Below are 23,420 nucleotides of genomic sequence, written 5' to 3'. Positions count from 1 at the left end.
GACGTAATTTAATGCGACCAGTGAGGGAATTCTGAATTATTTTCATATTTTGTTGTACAATATATGTCATGTGTTTTGATTGCTGCATGGTATGTATATGAATGTAATTAATGAAATGGGCTTTAACGTCCCAACTGGGCTAATGAAGAAGCCAGCCCTTACCTAGAGTATATGCTTTTATGTTATTCAGTAAATTTATAAAAAATATTTTAATGTAATTTCTAATATTTTATTACAAATTGAGTAAATTTATTTACTTTTAAAGAAGTTGATACAATGTGTGAAATGTCAATGATATATTTTAAGTATGAGATGTTTTGAATTATTCCGCTTTAAATAGTGTACTGGTTTTATCTGGGTCAACTTGCTGTTGTATTTTTATATGCCAACATGGAATTGTAGTTGTATATTGTCGTGGCCTCAGTCCATCCATCCGTCCTCCACTATTTCTTGTGAACACTTTACAGACTACATTTGATATCAGATTTTTTTACATTGTATGTATTTGTTTAAATTAGTGAGACGAAAAAACCTATTACATTTCAACAATTTTTGTTAATCATAGCCTGTGTTTCAATTTGTTGCCAAATAAATCTAACGTTATATACTGACCTACAGATATATCTATGATGTACAAATTGTATTGATACGAGTGTGAGAGCCAATGACGAGAATATACCCCCAGCGACATTTTCAACCTGGCTCCCATATTGCAGGCTTAATTCAGACCTGTACAAATATATGGCTGGCGATTATTGGAGATAAAATAAAAAGTTGGCAGTTCTCACTATAATAGTTAAAAGCTAGATAATGTAAATGAAATATGATGAAAATTTCAGTCCAGTTGCTCCACTCTAAACCAAGATATTAGCATTTGAATTTTAGGCCCAACCTTGATCAGTATGATAAAAAAAACCCATAGTCTCGATTATCCATTTTTGGATAAAATCTTCAATGGGCGTAGAGCAGCAATTTGGATTAAATCCATTGAAAATCCAACTCATAAGATGGCATCGAGAGTTGATTATGGTCTGGATAAGTAAATTTATATAACATTTCAAGCCTAAAGAAATACCTTCAATAAGCAGATGTAGCTCTTGTATAATGTATGCTTAAGTATATCTTGTAATGTTTCAATTTTAAATTGGAACTTTTATTGTTTAATGATGTGTCTGGTTTTATTTATGATTAACTGAATTTTTTGTTGATTAAATAATTTATGTTTTATAAAGATTGTGTATGATTAAATAATTTATGAATAAATGTTAATTTAATAAACATATCTGCTTTCAATTTTTATACGCCCACATATTCATGTGGACGTATATTGTCGTTGCCCCTGTCCGTCCACAATTGTTTGTGGACACTCGACAGGTCACACTTCTTATCCGATTTTGACGAAACTTGAAATGGACACTCTACAGGTCACAATTCTTATCCGATTTTGACGAAACTTGAAATATAGGTTTATCTCCAAAAGATCTCAACTGCTTTCGGATTGAAACTTCATGGATTATGGCCCCTGTTTGTACGAAAAATCACATTTTTAGCTTGTGGACCCTATGGAGGTCCGATTTTGTTGAAACTTGAAATGTAAGTTTATAACCCAAAGATCTTGGTTCCTTTCGATATTCGCACATATCGGACCATAACTTACTGAATTATGGCCCCTGATTGTACGGAAAATCACTTTCTTTTTAGCTTGTTCTCTATCCATCTCTCGAATGTGGGCGTATCCTGCCTGGCAGCCGCTGGTTTTTCATGCACATTGTAATTGTCCGCATGTCGTTTAATTGAGCCACGTTGGTTCGCTAACCTTGAGGTTCTCGTGTTCGATCCCTGCACTGGTCGTGAAAATTAATAAAGATTTTCAGGTGTAGTTCCCCTTTGTAAAATGAAGGGCCTGGCAAGGAACGACATATAGTCGTTAGGATGGGACGGAAAGCCAAGGTCCTGTGTACACTGTGACATGCACATAGAAAAAAAACTTTGTCCGTGCACAATTCCCCTTATAGCAAACTGTATGGCATATGTGCCAGTTTTCATGAATCCAGCTGAAGCAGAACAGTAGGACGTTAAACCTTGGTGCAGAGAAATGGGGTTTGACATCCACTCAACACTAAGTAGGCCATTTTTAGACTAACATAGTTCAATTTTTTGCAATAATTCGCTTGCGCGTAGGGGGTCTTTAGCAATGGGAAGAAACCAGAGGACCCAGAGAAAACCCACTAGGTTGGACAGGCAATCCAACTCCTTGTCGCGTACAACGGAAAAATACATGTGCACGTGCTAACCATTCGGCCATCCTAGCCCAGTCAATCAAAAATATGTAGGATGTTAAATTCCCATTCTGCACACGGACAATAGACCTCGACCCTGAACAGCCACCATATTAAATTATTATGTTTTGTAATGTGGTTCTTATCCATTGTACATTTTTCACACACACCAAGTCCAAATAAACATTTGCGATTTTATTAAAGCAGAATAAAAACTTCTCGAAGTATTCTTGAAGTATACTTAGTGTTTCAACTGGAATCGTTGATTAATGTCAGTGAATTAGCTTTGTGTTTGTTCTCAAGCGGAAATAGTTGTAGACAGACAGCCTTACCTAAGTTTATACGGTTAAAACCCATTTCTTATTGTCTGTCAGTTGCCCACAATATGTGTGGGCGCTCTAGAGACTGTTTCATTGTCATTTTTCCAACCTCCTTCATTTTCTCCCACTGCTAAAGACCTCGACGTACAAGCGAATTATTGAAATAAAATGAAACCATGTTAGTCCCGAAATGACTAGGTTGTGTTGAGTGGATATTTATTTGCTCTGTGTACTGGAGGACTGCACTACATACAAACTAAACCCACAACACAAACCAGTCAGATTTATTGCCCTTGTTCATTTGTGATCTTTGGAAGTTGTAATTTTATGACTTATAATGTAATTTACAGTAAGTTCTTCAATCTGTCCATTTTTACCATCAGTCAGTCAAACAGGTAAATAAGGGCTGGAACAACAGGTCTGGTTTATCACAGGTGTTCATACTTCGCACGTATGGCCTGGTAAGGGAAGACCTACGTGTGGTGTGTTTAGTCGTTAATAGAGAAAACAGAGGTTTCGTGTACATATTGGCATGCACATAAAGAAACTCTTGTCTGTTCAAAATTTCAGTTAAACTCCAGATGGTGCAGAACAGAAGTATGTTAACCCTGCCATTTCATTTCACATAGTAATAACACTTCTGTGTATACTGTCACGGATGGGCGTTTAATGCCCTTGGGCCACTCGTATTAACTGACAGGCGTTTAATGCCCTTGGGCCACTCGTATTAACTGAGATGATTTAAAAATAAAACGCAGTTCGGTCTGATTATTTCTGCCATGTTTTAAGGCAAAAAAAAAATATGTTTTGAAATTAGTTGAAATAAATATTTTATGTACAATAAACAAACACATTTATACTTTAAATTAATAATTACAGATAAAATACTCTTATCATAGGGCCTTAAAATACTGAATCAGCAGGCCTTTAAATACTGAGTCAACAGGCCTTAAAATACTGAGTCAACAGTTAATGTTTCAATCGGGGTCATAAAATAATATTTAATCAACAGAACTTCAGACCTTATAGAATGAGTAGTTAATAATTTTCAACATACAAAATCAGCAGTTGAAGGCGTTAACGCACAGAATCCACAGTTGAAGGCATTAACATACAGAATCGGCAGTTGAAGGCGTTAACGCACAGAATCCACAGTTGAAGGCATTAACATACAGAATCGGCAGTTGAAGGTGTTAAATGTAGTAATCATACTCCTGTAACACTCTACAATTGGTGTTTTTACTTGTATTATTAAATTCTTAACATCACCATGGCTTATAAACATCGCCATGGCTTACAAACATCACCATGGCTTATAAACATCAACACCATGGCTTATAAACATCAACACCATGGCTTATAAACACACCTGCATGGCTTATAAACATTGTAAAGATTACAAATAGAAAACATGACAATTTTTACTTTGATTTTTTTACATTATTATGACAGTGTTGAACACAAAATGGGTCATACACTTATGAAAAGTAAAATACATGGGATCTTACAGTGGTAATCAAGTTGAAGACGACTTGCTGGTCTAAGAAATCATCACTGAAGCTTGGTTTATATTTTATAGAGATTTATAAAATAAATCCATCTGATTATAGTAGTTTATGATTTTATACAATAGATTCGTTAACATATCACAGTAAGTAATAATATTTTGGCTCCGGAATACATTTAATGTTGAACTTTAACCCCAGACATTTTACTGCTAGCTCGACTCCTGTTGATTGCATCCTGGACTTCTTTCTTTGCGTCTTTGGCTTCTTTCATGGATGTGACACGAACAGCATTGTAACGATGTTGGATCTGAAGCAGAGTTTGAAAAATAAACCCCAAATTATTAATTAATTCTTAAAGATGCATAATGTAAGATTTAGATAAAGAGCCAACAGGTCTCGCTATAATAAACAAAAAATAAGGAATTTGTAGAAAATTTCAGTAAATTTACTTCATTCTGAGTGAAGTTATTGAGTGAACACCTTGATTACAATACTTGCATGTACTGCTTGAAACCACCTGTTGGTAGATCTCCTTAGAATAAGTCACAAAAAGGGCAGAGGTGACCCTGGCTACGGTCCTACAACATGGAGAGATGAGGTGACCCAAGGAACAGAGAGAGCGGATGTGACCAAAGGAACAGGGAGAGCGGAGGTGACCCATGGAACAGGGAGAACTGAGGTGATGCAAGGAACAGGGAGAGCTATTCTCATATCATCTGTGGTCTAAAGAATAGTAGGTTTTAGCATCAACATAGTAAGTAAATTACCATACCATCAATAATGGAAGTCAAGGAATTAAATAAAATCCACAGAAAAAAGGAAAAAACAAGGCATTGAACTAATAAACACCTATACCAAGTTTGAACATTCTAGCTCAATTAGAAGGAGAGTTATTGGGTACCAAAAAGTGTGACGGACGGACCGACAGACGAACGAACCCATTTTAATAGTCCCCTGCTTTCTTCGAAAGGCGGGGGACAAAAATACAACTAACCTGTGCCAATAATGTCTGAGCTTCAGGAAATTGTTTTCTCAATTTAGTCTTATTTTTCAGGACATATTTCAGACTGGCCTCGTCAACAGTTGATCGATCCCGTAAATTATCTAAAACTTCATCGACTTTCTCTTGGTGTGTTTTACGAGGTCCAGATGGAGGAAGAGGAACCTGAAAATTAATGAAACTCTTTTCATTACAAATTCCTTTTCATTACAAATTGCATACAGGGTTCTGTTACAAGAAAGGGGAAGATCCACTCCAAAACTGTACAACTTCCATAAAAGACAACATTCATGGTAGTGTCCTTTGAGACTTTTTTCACAGGGGGGTGAAACTTTCCCCTAATTACGGGCCCGAGAGAGAGAAAGAGAGGGTTTAAGCATCTCCACACGAACTTAGTCATTTCACGAATAAAATGGTTCAATTCTACTTCAATAATTGGCTTATGCCTTTGAGTCTTTAGCAGCGTGGTGAAACCGAAGACAAAGGACTTGAAAAACCCCACAAGGTTTGACAGACGACCCTACTCCGGGTCTCGTACATGCTGGGAATCAAAATCACCCCACTGGACACATAGACAGACTTTATGATTTCATGAGTTAAACCCCCCAACCACAACAATTATAAGAACTTATCTATCTATATGAATCTCTTGTCTACAAGAGTAACCTGCCAACATGAGTAACCCCTCTCTAAGCATTGCCCGCTGATAAGACGTACTTGTCTATTAGCCTCACCTGACTATAAGACTTACCCTTCTATAAGCTTTAACAGGTTTTTTAACAGCATCAAGTTGTAGTTTACTTGTATCTCTGTATACCAGTTGATGATTCAGTGCATAACGTAAAGCTCGTACATTACTCTGAATATCTGAATAATAAAAATACAGAGTGACCATGTGTTGGAATTTAAACTTAGAGTAGGCTGTATCGTGGCTGTCCGGGAATAATTCCCCTCATAGCACACTACTCTCATCTTCATTACCCCAGTAGGTACAGAAAAGTAGGACGTTTAAATCCATTTAATTTAATTTTATTATGTGGGGCCTGCCCGGGCCTGTCTGGGCCTGTCAACACACAATACCATGTCCTATATTGTTACATGTAGAATAAAAATGGGCACAGGACGCTTGTTACCATAGTGACCAGTACAGTAATGACGTGACGTATAACGCCTCAAGTTACAAACCTTGTGAACTTTCCTCTCCAGCCAATGGGAAATCATCTTCACTCAGCAGATCTTCAAATCCACGATATTTTTCATCTAATTCTTTCTCCGTCTTTTTCATTTCCTCTGGTTTTCTTCTTCCTGATTTATTTTCATCTTGATCATCAACCTAAAAATAAAAATAAAAATAATTAAAGCTACAGAGAGAGAGAGGGTTTTACGTCCACCCGATACAAACTAGGGCATTTCAGGACTAAAATATGCTTCAATTTTATTTCAATAATTCGCTTGCTTGTAAGGGTCTTCTAGCAGTGGGAGGAAACCAGAGAAAATCAACAGAGTTGGACAGGCAACCCTACTCCTTATAACGTACAACCGGGGAATCGAAATCAAACCATTTGACTCAATGACAGACCTTATGATACAATGGCCATCTCCCCGCCCCCTATAATTAAAGCTGTGTAATCTGAGATATAGAATTCCTTGCTAAATATTAGTCTAAAATTGGTTTAATTCCATTCAATTTTGTGTTATTGCAATTAACCTGTGTTATTATTGTAATTTACCTGTAATTTACCTGTGTTACTGTAATTTACATGTGTTATTGTAATGTACATGTGTTATTGTAATTTACATATTATTGTAATTTACATATTATTGTAATTTACCTGTGTTATTGTAATTTACCTGTGTTATTGTAATTTACATGTTATTATTGTAATTTACCTGTGTTATTATTGTAATTTACCTGTGTTATTATTGTAATTTACCTGTGTTATTTGAATTAACTTGAATTTACTTGTGTTATTTGAATTTACCTGTGTCATAAAGAATGTTTCTCCTTCTAATTCATCTTCATCTGCCCATGCCTCACTTCTGGGAGTTATCTCTTCTGTTTGTTGTCTTGGTAACCCACCAGCAGACGCAGCCCGACAACGTCTAGTGTCTATCGGTGGTAGAGGTGATTTAACACCACTGGTTGCAGGACGGTCATCGCTGTTAATGGGAGGCGTTAGTTTGGGAGCTTCCAACATCAATCTCTGTTCTACCGTTGGTCGGGGTATTTTAGGGACTCGTGTTGTTACCTGTAGCCCACATATATGGAAATTATTATTATGACAGGAGTTATATTACAACCATTCTTCTTTAAACCCATCTCTTTACTACAAGGGGACCACAGTGGATTATTGAGTGGTGCTCTTTACTACAAGGGGACCACAGTGGATCAGTGAGTGATGCTCTTTACTACAAGGGGGCCACAGTGGATCAGTGAGTGATGCTCGACTGCTCTTTACTACAAGGGGACCACAGTGGATTATTGAGTGATGCTCGACTGCTCTTTACTACAAGGGGACCACAGTGGATCAGTGAGTGATACTTGACTGCTCTTTACTACAAGGGGACCACAGTGGATTAGTGAGTGATGCTCGACTATGTAGGTCATGGTGTTGACCTAGAAAGTTCCTCAGGTCAAACTTAGTGCCATTGGATAATATAAATACATTTACCGATCCTACATTTTATATTAATATTACCATGGAAACAGAATGATATAAAATACTCACCTTACGTTTTGGTCTATCAGGTATTTCTATATGTTTTTTAATGACAGGTGCCACCCGTTTTCTGTAAAAATCAAAATATCTTGTTTATTTCCTGCAAATCTCAGGTTGTAATTATAGAATTTATTAAACTGATGATGGAAAATTTAAAAACATTTCTTTACTAAATCTTTAAGCTACCAGTTTAATTTCTTTTTGACATGATGGCCACAGTGCCTCAGTGGGTAGAGAGCTGGCCCTCTAACCTGGGCCCCATTCCTAGAAAATTCTTAAGCACGTTCTTGTGCTTAGATTTAAGTAGACTTTGCATTTAAGTAAACTTACCTTATTTTGTGTTCCCAGAAAATTCTTAAGAACGTTCTTGTGCTTAGATTTTAAGTAGACTTCATTGTAAGCACAAGAACGTTATTATGCGTTCCAAGAAAAAACTTAAGCACAACTTCGTTCTTAAACATAGTCAATCTAAGCACAAGTCCCAAGCAAGGTATACGGCTTGCTTACCAACCTTAAGTCTGTTTCCACTTCAAAAAGATGGCTGACTGTGTAGAGTTATTCGACGGCATTTCCGACACGTTTTTATACCAAAGAGACAATTACAAGACAGAGAAAATCCTTCTCCAGAAGAAATTATGAATACTATAGAAAATTTCGCTTCTACCCTGAAACCATTTTATTTATTTGCCAATTAGTAAACAATAGGCTACAAACACACGGGCTACTTAAGATCATGCGCTCTCACAATTATTCAGTTAGTTTGTATGTGTCTGCGTTTTTTTTATCTTGTGGCACATTTTATATGTGTATAGGGAACATGTCAAATGCATCTAAATCAACCATATATGACGTCAATGAAGCAGACGACAAATTTATGACGTAATTCGCATACCAAAGTTGTTTTTGTGACGTTAAAGAGCATCGTAGTCTCAGTTTATGGTAAACTTTACCAGTCACAATGTGCTTAGACTTATACTCGACTTGTGGTTACGTAAGAATGGTCTTGAGAATTTTCTAGGGACGGTATTTTTACAAGTTTCTTACGTAAGAAAAAGTGAAGCATGACTTTGTGCTTACTTTAAGAATTTTCTAGGAACCGGGCCCAGGAGGAGCCGTTGTTGGCCGAGAAGTTTGGATTATCCAGTGCGGTGTACCTCTTGTCATTGATGCATAATGCTAGGCCTGGCATGTTCAGTGCCTAGCAGTTAGTCAGATTGGAAGAAAAACCTGAGGTCCTATATGTTGACTACCAGCTAAAGACTCCTTGATGGTTGGAATTCAATACAAGAGAGAAAAAGAGATTCTAACTCTACTGGACACAAACGTGTTTTCCTGTCACAGATTAACGTCCGTTTTCCTAGACTGTGATTCTCGGAAATCCACGCAGCCTGCAGGCTTGAGTCCAACACTGAAACTATTCAATTGTTTTTCAGATAACTAGTATCATTATGTATAACAATCTTTGTGAAAATAAATCGGAGAGATTTCGATTTGACAGTTTTTAAATATTTTTGAAACAGGTTTCAAAGTTATGCAAGATCATTTTCGACGTTCCAAAGTTCCAAAGTAAAAGTTTGGTGCTAAGACCCCCTTAAGATAAATTTTAAATGTTCCTATTATTAATTAGAACAGGTTTCGCTTTAATTTTTATATTTTACGTTGACATTTTATTGCTTTAAATCTTCCTAGTGCAAAAATGGTAAATTTCACCTTTTGACCTCCAGGGTCACTAAGACTAAAGGTTAATTTAGCAAGTTTACATTTTAATTGAAAGTGTGATTACTTTCGATCATTTTCAGCTTCTTTTCATGATACAAGAATGACTGCACATTCACTTTCAGTGCAAATGAACTTATTTGACCCCGAACATCTCGAAAACGCCCCACTCGGCATCATATTCTATGCAAAATTTTACTCTAGAAAAGTTGGGTCTGCTTTTGTGACCATTTGATGGACCCCCAGACCCTGCGCTGAGCCTCCGATCTATAACAGTAGGTCGTAGCGCCAATCTACGGGCAAAATTTCACTCATAGCACACTATATGGTGAATGCCTGTCTTCATAAGCCCAGTCGTTGCAGAATGTTATTAAAGATATACAATTACCTGACTAGTTTAATACCAAGACGATCGTGTAGAAATCGTTTTATTAATGGAGGATCACCAACATTATCTGTTGTTAGTGGATTATCATGTATAACAAGTTCTGATAACATCGGCCATGCTGCTACAGCTAATAATCCTTCTTCTGTTGCAATCTACATCAATATAATAATACAATAATACTTCACTTCCATTACAGGGGGCTTTTAGCTGTGGTTGGAAACCTGCAGGACCCTATTCTTTATCAAGTACATGCCTGGAACTGAAACCCAGCCACTCGACTGAATGATGTAAGGCCACTCAGTCACCTAACCCCTCTGAAGCCATCCTGGGTATCCCCAGTCACCTAACCCCTCCGAAGCCATCCTCGGTATCCCCAATCACCTAACCCCTCAGAAGCCATCCTCTGTATCCCCAGTTACCTAACCCCTCCAAAGCCATTCGTGTGATCCCCAGTCACCTACCCCCTTCCGAAGCCATCCTCGTTATCCAAAGTCACCTACCCCTGCCGAAGCCATCAGCGATATCCCCGGTTACCTAACCCCTCCGAAGCCTTCCTCGGTATCCCTAGTTACCTAACCCCTTCGAAGCCATCCTCGGTATCCCCAGTCACCGAAGCCATCCGCGGTATCCCCGGTCGCCTACCCCCGCCGAAGCCATCCGCAGTATCCCCAGTCACCTACCCCCTCCGAAGCCATCTGCGGTATCCCCAGTCGTATGATTATGAGACGGTTTAGAAGAAATTTAATGTCAAAGACACATACACACAAAATTATGTCCTAAAATATTTAAACAAAGTTTAAAACAATGCTACAATGATATTAGTTGCAATAAAATGTGAATTACTTTCCTTTGCTTGCTATTTATTGAATTATCTGATTGATCAATAAAAATAGGGCAATTACCAAGGGAGGATAATTTGACTATGTGTCTCCCCATGCATGGATTGGGAATACTGAGGATGCTCCGAAGCTGAAAGTGTGCTATGATGGAAGCATGGTAGTATTACCCAGGCAGTGTGCTATGATTGAAGCATGGAAGCATTGCCCAGACACTGGCATCCTCACCTACTCATCTTTAAATTATTTTTTTAACATGTACGCCACAGACAAGGGGAAATCAGGCTGGCAAATCTCGAAGAACTTTCTCAAACAGACCAAGTAATTCCTGGTTAGTGAATCAGCCCTATAATCAGTGGGCCAGCTCTGTAATCAGTGAGTCAGGTCTGTAATCAGTGGGCAAGTCCTGTAATCAGTGAGCCAGCATATCGAACTCACCTGGTTGTAGGCTAAACTAAGATAACGTAATTCTGGAAAAGGTGTTCTTGAGATGGTGGCATCTGATTGGGGTTTATGGGCCGTAGATCGCGGTGTAGGGCTACCCTTTATATCGGACTCTACATCATGAATTCGTGCAGATAAATCACCCAGTGATGAATTAAAGTCTTCATCCAATAAATCACCTTTAAAATAAATCAATCACAGGCCATATAAAATATTCTGGTTCTCATATTTCATGAATTCAAGCAGATAAATCTCTCTTTATACCCTTAAGTTCATCAGATAAATCTCTCTTTATACCCCGAAGTTTATCAGATAAATCTCCCTTTCTACCCTGAAGTTCATCAGATAAATCTCCCTTTCTACCCTGAAGTTCATCAGATAATTCTCTCTTTATACCCTGAAGTTTATCAGATAAATCTCTCTTTATACCCTGAAGTTCATCAGATAAATCTCCCTTTCTACCCTGAAGTTCATCAGATAAATCTCCCTTTCTACCCTGAAGTTTATCAGATAAATCTCTCTTTCTACCCTGAATGTTTATCTAGAATCTCTTATATAAATAGCTTACTACAAAAAAAAACAATTGTCAAATAAACATACATTATGCAAGAGCTAAATCTGCCAATTGCAGGTCTTTCATTAGGCCTGAAATGTTATCTAAATTATTAGTTAGACATTAATTAACTTATTCAGACCATAATCAACTCTCAATGCCATCGCTAGCCAGAGATATTTTTATAAAAATAATTGATTGTAAAAACAGATGATCAAGACTTTGTTTTTTTATTGTATCGACTTTAGTAATGATGATCGAGGTTAGGCCTAAAATTCAATCTCTAATATCTCAGTTCTGAGTGGAGCAATTTGACCGAAAGTTTTAGCATATACTTTTTATGTTATCTATTTTTTAACTATTATAGTGAGAACTGTCAGTTCCTTATCTAATCTCACATAATGCCCTTTTAATGGGCATAAGAATTTTCATAGCCTTGATTGATCCAGCCCAGATTGTCTTGACAATGTATAATGGTCTGGATAAATGGTTTATGTGATACACTTTGGATCTTAAACCAGGAATGATGGACGTTTAATGCAGTAGCTAAAAGGACAAGTATGTGTGATGATATTGTGTGATGAACATGTAAAGATCTGTACCGGAATCGGTCACAATGATCAATGGCCCAGTGTACTGAAAACTGGAGTGCTGACAGTTATGACTCAATGACTAAGCCTACAATGGGGACTGATAGTCTGGACAACAAAGCATACAAGATGATCATTATTAAAATACAGATGTGACATCATCCTTTCATGTTGCCGTATCATTATTTCAAATAATGGTATGGGCAATGTGCCAAGCGTATATTATTTATACTAGTTAAAATTTTGGACCTGTGTGACGTATTTCATTTCAAAGCACATGCGAGTGTCTGTACTTTAAGTCGTTTAATGGTCTCGAGGTTAAGACATTGCGTAATATATTGAAACAACAACTAACACCACTCATGCTGTTCAATTTATTACACAATGTCTCACTCTCGACCATAAAACCACACTTAATTAAAATTAACGTTCAATATTTAAAGCCCTTACTAGCTTCTTTATTAGTTTCCTTCACTGCCTTGGTTACTTCCTCTAACTGATCTGTTCTATTTTCTATTTTTATTTGTTGATCTGTAGACTCGCCAATCACCTCCCCATCAGATTGTTCCCCGGAGTTGGCTTCCTCGGAATTTATCACATCATTCGTCAGTTCTTCTAATTTGGCTTCTAACGCGGACTGTCGAGATTTCGAACGTCGACTTGAACAACTAAAAGGCATAAACACAGGGCTTCATTTTTTAAAAAGTGTGAGCGTTAAAAAAGACACTCATTGTAAACTTTACGAGAGTGCTTTCAAACACACTGACTGAAATTTTGTGAGAGCTATCTATTCATTTTGCAGCACCTGATACAGATAAAATTTTCTGTTCCAAAGGGTGAGACAAACCAAGGGTTCCATGTCGGCCATATATGCCGGTCGGGACCGAGAGCGTTGGAAAATGACTGAAACTGGATCAGATCCGTAGACTCGCACGCTGGAAAAATAGCATATTTTGTGTTTAATCATAAAATCCCTGGATATGAGGAAACTCTGTACGTGTAGTGATGTAAACTATCGGGTACAATAAAATTAACAATGTTCAGTAGTCCAAAAATGGAAACCACTGCCAATAAAATTATCCTGGTGTATATTGCTCTAATCACATCAAACAGATTAAAAACTTAATATTTCATCAACTTAATTAGCTGTGACGAAATATTGGACAGGCGACCCTACTCCATGTGACCGTCAGTTGACTCAATGACAGACCTTATGATACAGCGCACACGTGCTAACCATTCGGCCATCCAATCCCCTGCCCCCGGCTAGGGAACAAAAACAAATAGCTTGAACAGAAACAGGGGATAAAATTAAATAGCCACTGACAGTGAACCATAATGAAACATCTTTTCTGGACAGAAGTAGTTTTAACTCTTCTCGACTTTTCAGTGAAATGACGTAGAAATGGTCACCACCGTGTGTGGAGAATTTCGTTACTGACATCCTATCGTCACATGATGTAAATAATATTTCAGTGTATTTTATAAATGTATTCATACGCCAAGGTATATTACACTATATTTTTATCAATAATTTTATAAAAACTGTCTCATAGTCAGTCTACTTTTATTATAGATTTACAATTAAATTTGATCAAATGCCAACATTTACACAAGTTAAATTCCTATATCCTGACTGAATGACATGTCTACACCACCCGGGTTAATGTCCTGACTGAATGACATGTCTATTACCCAGGCTAATGTAATGTGTAATGAGAGAGATTTTAACACGACCAGTAATTGATTCCAACTGTCAACAAAACTTTGACATGTCAACATGGCAAGAGAGAGAGAGAGAAATGGGGTTGTACTTCCACTCGACACAAGCTCAGTCATTTCGGGACTAATATATGGTTCTATTAATTCGATAATTCACTTCCGCGTAGGGTCTTTAGCAGTGGGAGGAAACCGGAGGACCCGGCGAAACCCCACGAGGTTGGACAGGCGACCCTACTCCTTGTCACGTACAAACAGGGAATGGAATCACACCAGCTGACCCAATGATAGACCTTATATGATACAGCACACACGTTATCCAATATTTTACACAGGACTTCAGTTTCTATGTGTTAGGACCCTTTGACTGAAATAACAAAATCAATATTTTCTTAATAATGGAGAACTTACCCACTACGCAGTGTTTTATTTTTCCTACTGCTCGATTTCTCGCCATCCTGTGTTTTCATCTGACCTTCAACTGACTTTAATTGGGGTACAAAGAAAATCGCATTCTTCTCCAGGTTTAGATGTTTGAGTTTCTGTAAACCAGCGATGGCAGCAAATATTGTTATATCCGATAATTTATTATCGTCCAGCATTAAAACTTCCAGGTAGGCAAATCGTGGATACTGATTTTTACTAAAGAAAAAGAGAATATTTTTTTTTATTGATAAGATTAACACTATTTCATGTTAAAAATGAAAACAATCCAAAAGATTCAACTTGTTGTACTAATGGGAAACAAGACGAGGGAAAATCTGGTCGATTTGTAAATTCATGTGCAAAGATTGCACGTCTATTAAAAATGCCTCAATTCAGAGACGTCTTATGTAGTAATCACTGTACACAGTGATGTTTTGTGATCACTTTAGAATAATCACTGCAAACTACTGTTTAGTTATGACTGCACACTGTATAGTTAAGACTGTACGCTTTTTAGTTATCACTCAGACTCAAGTGACATTTTTATATACAAGAGTTTTTCTATTTTTTACCTGTTTCTTTACTACTCCTTCATGTGTAAATAATCTTAATTCTAAATCCACCTGTCCATAATACCAGGTAATAAACAACAATAACAACTAATTTTAATACAATATACTTACTGTTTTACAGGTATAAAAGGTAAACACGTAATACAAGATACTTACTGTCCTACAGCTATGAAAGGTAAAACAAGATACTCACCTGTCCTACAGGTATAAAAGGTAAACAGGTAATACAATATACTTACTGTCCTACAGGTATAAAAGGTAATACAAGATACTCACTGTCCTTCAGGTATAAAAGGTAAACAGAAATCGTGTGGTAATCGATTAAAATCGTTCCCAGTTAAATGTAGAACTTTGAGTCTGGGCAGGGTGCCAACTGTTAGAATGTCATCTTGTGATAAATTATTATATGATAAATCTAAAAGCTGAAATACGAACAAAAACACAAATTATACTTCATTTGTCAATTATTTATTTGTTTGTGTTCTTACAAAGGGATTTGTTATGAATTTTGATCTTGTGTGTGACTGGGCTTTGGTTTTAGTTGTATTGTTGATTGACTGGCTGGAAAATTGATGATTTGACAGATTGGTCGGGAATATTGATGAGATGATTGACTGGCTGGGAAATTGATGAGTTGATTGACTGCCCGAAATTGATGAGTTGATTGATTGGTAGGGAAATTGATAAGTCCTGGTTTGTATATTGTTGTATGTCTATTTATATCAGGATATGTCTTGGTGAATATCCTGATGGGTTGAATCCTAGCGGAGCAGGAAGGAGGGTCTAGCTGGGAAGAGGGGCCAGTAGTTCGGATTCCCTGGCAGTGTGAAGTTGAATCATTTTTCATTATTCACCAATAACGAATAACCAGGTTGCTAGCCTTGTTATTTGCGAATAACTAGGTAGTGTATCCCTCGTTATTCACCAATAGCAAATAACCAGGTTGCTTGCCTCATTATTGGCGAATAACGAGGGATACGCTACATGGTTATTCATTATTCAACTTGTTATTCAGGATTCAATTGTGAAGCTAGCTAGTCATGATGGATGCCAAGTTACCCTCAGTAGCACACAGTAAAACGACTTCTAGCTGAAAAACAATCCAAACTGTTATTCAAGCAGTGAATAACAAGGTATTTGTTATTCGTTTTTCTCCACGTTATTCGGAATTCACAATTCTAACTTTTATTCATTCAAGCAGGAAATAATGAGCTGTTTGTTATTAGTTTTTCACCTCGTTATTCAAGATTCACATATGAAGATGTTCAGGGTTCAGGTAACTTTAATTGAGATATTTCAGGATTCAGGTATCTTTAATTTGGATCTTTCAGGATTCAGGTATCTTTAATTGGGATATTTCAGGATTTAATTAAAAAGATAATTAGACAACAATAGAAAGTTTTTCGTCTAGAAGTTGTTTTGCTGTGTTTTATACTACCAAGGGGATACTTGGTATCCATCATTCTAGTGATTGCTAGCTTCATACTTGTATCTTGACTAACAAGTTCAATAACAAATAACAAGGTAGCGTAATGGCCGTTATTCACCAATGAGGAGTCGAGTTATTCGTGAATAACAAAAAACAATTCAACTTTACAGTGCCCCAGTACATATCATTGGTGGTATGTTAAACATCATTTCACAGAATTTGGAATAAGAAGGGCTGGTTGCAGCGCTGCTGTACAGACAAACTTTGTCTTATAGTACACTGCTTGGTGTATGCTCAGCTTTATTAAACATACATTGTCCCAAAAGTATTTATCATGTGGTTATTTCCAATAAAATTTGGTGTATATGGAAAGTACAGACACTCAATCTTACTAGAAAAATACTGGATTACCCGAAAAACACCGATGGGGCAAACACTGGGCAAAAATGTCAAGGTATCACTAACTGGCAACCCGACTGTTGTCTGCCAGCTTATTGTGTGCTAGCTTGACTCAGGAAGCGGTTGTTTTTTGATCAAATGGTTAGGCTGTTTTGGAAACATTGAGAGTGTCAATGTACAAAAGACTCAGCAATTAAACGGCAGAAAAAGTAGTTGACAGAAACTAATTAAGAATTTACTTAGGCCTCAATACGTATGAAAAATGGACAATAAGTAATGAAAAATACATACTGAAAAAGGGACCCTCCCCCAATGAATTGAGCTGACAGACATGGCGTCTAACAACATTTTAATTATAGCTTGCGGTATCTCCCGACGAATACAAAGTTTTGAGAAGGATCTGAAGCAAATGTTTGATAGATTAATTAGTTTAAATATGTTTTTAGTCCAAATATGTCACCAAATCACACAGTTTGTACGCGGGACAGTATCTGCCTATTGTAGATATTTTTTGGGCCTCAAATGTTCTCTAATTCATTTATTCACATGACAAGACAATAATCAACTCTCTATGTCATCATATGTTCACGATTTACAATGGATTGAAATATGATCACGATTTAATAATTTAAATTCAAACTGGATAATCAAGACTTTGTTTATTATCATAATAATCAAGACTATATCGTGAACACATCAAAAATTGATAACTTTGCTCAGAAAAGTTATTCGAATGAAATTTTCAATATATTCATTTTTCATTATCTATTTTTAAAATATTACAGTGAGAACAGCCAGCTCTTTATCTAAATCTTAATAATGTATCTTTAATGGTGTATACTTGTCTTTGTTAACCCGATGGTGCAGACATTAAAACATATTTCTTTTATAGACACGAATACCACTTTAATAATAACTTGTTTCAATGCCTGAAATATACAGGTGAAAATTCTATAGAATATAATTACTGCTTATTACTGATTGATGTTTCAACTACGCTTCTCAGTAATAAACAGTAATTATATTCCACAGTATTGTGACCTTTATATCTAATAATAATTCTAGATACTAACCTCTAGATTAGGGTAGTCATTGTGACCTATTTTTAGGCTTCTCAATCCACATAAAGGTATTTCTAATTCTCGTAGTGAAGGAAAACCACGATAAGCCTCTGGAACAATTTGTAAGAAAAAAAATAAAGATATAAAATTAGACATTTGAAAACATTAGACATTCGTGGATTATTATTAATAATATTTAATAATGATATTCGTATGGTTCAACTACTCAATCCACCGGGGAATACTCGAGGCGCTAGAAAATTTTCGCACTTTGGATTGATTATGATAGGGTTAAATAACCAAGTTTTCACTTGGGATTTAAAAACTGACACAGAATCAATCATATTATCATATATTTTTTGGAAGTGTATTCCACACAACTGATGTACTGTATTGAAAAGTTCTGGATCCAAATGATTTTAAATTATAGGTAGGTACATTAAATAACAAGAAATGAAATGAAATGGAGTTTAACTTCCCACTGTTCTGCTCCTAACCTGGGCTAATGAAGACAGGCACATGTCATACAGTGTGCTATGAGGGAAATTTTGCCCGGTAGCAGCTCTATGGCCTACTCTTATACCGAATTCTAACTGTCCTCAGTTTTTTATCCCATCAGAATGACTAGCCAGCTGCCCTTGTCAGGCCCTCTTTTCTGCACCAGGAGAAACCACGCTGGAAATTCCCGATGAACTTTCTGGGACAATCAGGGATCAAACACGCGATCTCCAGGCTAGCGAGCCAGTATCTTACCCACTTAGCCAACCTCATAACAATTTGCCTTCTGATCAAAAGTTAAACATGATTTTCCGACGTGGTTCCTCTCTTATCAGTGTTGCAGGATGGAGAGCCTTGCAAGGTACAATATAGTTGTTCGGATGGGATGAAAAACTGAGGTCCCGTGTACAAATTGACGTGCATGCAAAAGAACCAGAACAGTTGGACGTTAAATTTTGCCTGGCCTCTTCTTTCAAATTCCAACTGTCATTAGCTCTCTTAAGTGTATGCTAATGTGTACACAGCACCTCAGTTTTTCATCCCATTCGAACGACTATACAGCTGTCCCTCGCCAGGCCCTCCACCTTAGACTACTGACACGGGGGAACCACACACCTGAAAATCCTGATGAAGGTCATATTAGTACTGATGTACTGCTGTTCTGATAAAATAAATCTATATAACACATACCAAAGGGGAGGTAATTTTCAGCTGCGTTAACGTAAGCAACATTATCGAAAGCTGTGAGATCGTCTTCCTCTACTTCAACGAACTCTTTACCAGAAATATTGATAGAACATAAATCACTTGGATCATCCACACAACAATGTTTCATCTAAAAATAAATTTATATTAAAATTAGGGTGCGTTCAGGAGAACCGCAGTACACATAAAACACACAAAACATATAAACATATAAAACACACAAAACACTATAAACATATAAAACACTATAAACATATAAAACACACAAAACACTATAAACATATAAAACACTATAAACATATAAAACACACAAAACACTATAAACATAGAAAACACACAAAACACTATAAACATAAAACACTATAAACACTATAAACATATAAAACACTATAAACATAGAAAACACACAAAACACTATAAACATATAAAACACACAAAACACTATAAACACATAAAACACACAAAACACTATAAACATATAAAACACACAAAACACTATAAACACATAAAACACACAAAACACTATAAACATATAAAACACACAAAACACTATAAACATATAAAACACTATAAACATATAAAACACACAAAACACTATAAACATATAAAACACTATAAACATATAAAACACTATAAACACTATAAACATAGAAAACACACAAAACACTATAAACATAAAACACTATAAACATATAAAACACTATAAACACTATAAACATAGAAAACACACAAAACACTATAAACATATAAAACACACAAAACACTATAAACACATAAAACACACAAAACACACAAAACACTATAAACATATAAAACACACAAAACACTATAAACACACAAAACACTATAAACATATAAAACACACAAAACACTATAAACATATAAAACACACAAAACACTATAAACATAGAAAACAAAGGCCGACAAAACAAGAGAGAGAGAGAGATGTATTAAAATTGCTAGAATTTTTGCTCTTGAAATTAATGGTGGCAGTATATTTCATTAATTAATATCTTTGGCAAGTTATTAGATTCACATATATGTAGAATTGTACTTAAATGAACTTAGTGAATAAGTGACAGGTTGACACATAAAAAAGAGTTACAGAACCAAAACATAGCTGGTTGTATGTGTCAATAAAATACCACAAGATTACACGTGCTTGGAAATTTTCTAATTTCATTATTTGGCTAAAGTAACCAATCATATCAGAATTGCACAGGTTCAAGGCCATGAACAGGCTTTTCTGTGCATGATGTCCATATGTCCTATAAAAGAAATCACGGCAAACTTTTAAGGCAGACTTTCATTAGATTCCGGAGAGTTCACAATCTGAGTTCCAAGAGGGCAGCTTGATTCCAGAAGGGAAAAGATGTAGCAGTTTCTATCCGCAGACTCACCCAATGAGTCTGGCTGAATGAGGTTTGAGAGAATGACTTTATTCTATATATTATACATTGTACCATATGTAATCAGCTACGATGTATAAAATGTAAAAACGAACTGTTGCATTATTCCTGGTAACAGTAAGAAGTAAATACACAATTCACTTGTCTGTAGGGGTCTTTAGTAGTGGGAGGAAGCCAGAGGACCTGGAGAAAACCCACGAGGTTGGACTGGCAACCCTACTCCTTTTCGCGTACAACCGGGGAATCGAAACCACTCAACCCCCCTACAGACAAAACAAAACTAGGGACTAGACAAACTATTGCAAGAAATAAACAAATATATCAAGTGTGTTGATCATCATGTGGTGTTTTTTTAATTCCTTGTATGAAAAGTGAAACTTTAGTCTAAAAGGAATATCTGTCAAAGATTAAAGCATTCGCCATTCTCTGTAGAAATACAAACAGAGATAAAATAGGGTTTAACGTCCTACAGCTCAACTCTTACTGTGCTAATGAAGACAGGCATTCGCCATGAAATGAAATAGGGTTTAACGTCCTATGGTTCAGCTCTGACTGTTCTTAAGAAGACAGGCATTCACCATGCAATGTGCCATAAAATGAAATGAAATGGGGTTTAACGTCCTACGGCTTGGCTCTTACACAATATACACAAACCAGAATAATCTATTTTGGGTAAAATCCTTTTAACCTGATTGATTCCAAGCCAAGAAATTATCAATCGTTGATTTATTTTCTTATTTAAAATGTTGTTAGGCTACGTATTAATATTTAAATGTTGTCAGGCGAGATGTACATAAGTAATTTGAGTAAATTTGGGCTTGGACTGAATATTGTACGAAAAAAAAAAAAGTTTGGGATCTGTGATTTGAATACAAATAGATCAAAAGATCAATTTACCAAGAAAAATCCATTTAAATTTGGCACTTCCTCTTCTTCCCCTTCTTCTACTTCTTCCTCAAATTTACAATCAGTCAAACTTGTTCCTTCCTTTTCACATTTCTTTCTTTCCTCTTTAATCCGAGAATAGGTTCGTGGTTTCGTACATAACACGGCCTTAAATCTACGTCTCTGTTCAGCACGATGTGAAACAGCCCAGGCTCCTCCACCTAAAAGCAGAGAATAACTTACATTGATGTGGCAATAAATCAGTGACAGAGAATGAGAGAGACATGGTTTTTAACATCATCTCAACACAAACTAGGTCATTCTATGACTAACAGTAACATATGGTTTAATTTTATTAAAATAAGTTACATACATGTAGGGGGCTCCTCCAGCAATGTAAAATAAGTTACATACATGTAGGGGGCTCCTCCAGCAATGCGAAGAAACCAGAAGACCCTTAGAAAACCCATTATGAGGTTGGACAGGCGACATTACTCCTTTACATGTAACTAAAAGTTAAAAGCAAGAAATGAAGCCATTTGTCATATGATTTGACACACTGACAGACCTTTAAATCAAATAGACAAGGTTTTATAGTATTCATACCCCACAGTTTATGCACATATTTGGGCCAAGAGAGCAGCGATGGTCTAATTCAAAAGATATAATATAGAGCGGTGCTTGAGCAATGCTCTTTTACGGTAACGCAGGAGCGTAACTAAAACTGTCATCCACAGATCGTTGATTAAAAATAAATTCAGATCGGAACCGGATACACTGGGCAAAAATGGCAATGCGCATGCCAACTTACCAAATGTAGCTCAAACGAGATAATGGTCTCATAGAAATATTTTTATGACACGTTTAATCAATGACCTCACATATTTCTGACGTCAATGAAAATAATTCTCACACGTTTAATACAATTTAGATTTACAAATGTAAATTAAAATCAATTCGGAAAAACAAGATTAATTAAAATAACTTGTATCACTTTAGAAACTTAATTATGAAGGTTTTATATTTAACACCAATCACATCAGCTTCGCTCTACTCAGGAAATGACTGTTACATATTAATATTAAGAAGAAAATATAAATTGTAGGTGTACTTGTTGTAATCCTAATTTAGTAATGGGGGGTCGGATGGCCGAATGGTTAGCACATGCGCGCTGTATCATAAGGCCTATCATTGAGTCAACTGGCGTGGTTTCGAATCCCCGGTTGTACGTGACAAGGAGGAGTAGCCAGTAGGGTGGCCTGTCCTTGGGGTTTATCCACGGTCCTCCGGTTTCCTCCCACTACTAAAGACCCCTACGCTACGCACAAGCGAATTATTGAAATAAAATTAAACCATGTTAGTCCCAAGATGACCTAGTTTGTGGCAAGTGGACGTTAAACCCATTTCTCTCTCTCTTATTAGTAATTATCTTCTACTTTGAAAGCCTTTGTTGGCGTTATTTTTATTATTCGATTTTTTGTCTTTTGGCTTGGAAGTTCTAGATCTAAATCTACTATTTTTACTCTCAACAGTGACATTTGTTTGAAAGATTATTTATTCCATAATATTACCGTCATCATCCCGATGCTGTACACTTCTTACAGGGAAACAATTTGTTGCAAAAATCGAACTTCCTTCAGCATCTAACTTGATGCCAGCAAGCGCCATGTTTAAACATTTCCATAACAACCAGAGCAGGTGCTTTCATATATCAAACGGGAAAGCCTTCCCGGAATGCAATACTGTAAAAGTAAAATCATTATTAATCTTGTTATCAAAATTTGCTATCTTTATGGTTAATGTATTATTACTAGTTATTCATTATTGGTGAGATTATAAAAAACGTTCAATTATTTTGAATTATCTTAAAGTTCGTTTCGGAAAGTTTTCTCTAGTTAATCTTAAATTTTAACGTTTTATATACTTGATCGTCCAGACATTTTTAATAACATTCAAAAATATC

General features: G+C 36.3%; 1 protein-coding gene across 1 annotated transcript; it reads right to left on the bottom strand.

Annotated features, from left to right (window-relative positions):
- Positions 1-3,412: 3,412 nt before the first annotated feature.
- LOC126818539 (X-ray radiation resistance-associated protein 1) lies at positions 3,413-23,187 on the bottom strand. The gene is made up of 15 exons (XM_050546381.1): positions 23,029-23,187; positions 21,470-21,678; positions 19,149-19,293; positions 17,973-18,070; positions 15,348-15,493; positions 14,485-14,715; positions 12,805-13,022; positions 11,206-11,390; positions 9,932-10,083; positions 7,837-7,897; positions 7,090-7,356; positions 6,293-6,440; positions 5,859-5,974; positions 5,102-5,272; positions 3,413-4,414 (listed from the first exon to the last, which is right to left on the bottom strand). The coding sequence occupies exons 1-15, from the start codon at positions 23,123-23,125 to the stop codon at positions 4,283-4,285; spliced, it is 2,376 nt and encodes a 791-aa protein (XP_050402338.1). The 5' UTR covers positions 23,126-23,187; the 3' UTR covers positions 3,413-4,282.
- Between the last annotated feature and the right edge of the window lie 233 nt (positions 23,188-23,420).

The sequence above is a fragment of the Patella vulgata genome, chromosome 1 (assembly GCF_932274485.2).
Source record: "Patella vulgata chromosome 1, xgPatVulg1.2, whole genome shotgun sequence".
Lineage (NCBI taxonomy): Eukaryota > Metazoa > Mollusca > Gastropoda > Patellidae > Patella > Patella vulgata.
This window is presented reverse-complemented; position numbering and strand designations above follow the sequence as displayed.

What these genes read in the sequence shown, in the direction of transcription:
- LOC126818539 (XM_050546381.1), bottom strand. Translation starts at nt 23,125, where the DNA reads ATGGCGCTTGCTGGCATCAAGTTAGATGCTGAAGGAAGTTCGATTTTT. An exon ending in ATGACTACCCTAATCTAGAG is followed by an intron (nt 15,494 to 17,972) that starts GTTAGTATCTAG and finishes TTCGTATTTCAG; the next exon opens with CTTTTAGATTTATCATATAA. An exon ending in CTCAGACATTATTGGCACAG is followed by an intron (nt 4,415 to 5,101) that starts GTTAGTTGTATT and finishes ACTCTGCTTCAG; the next exon opens with ATCCAACATCGTTACAATGC.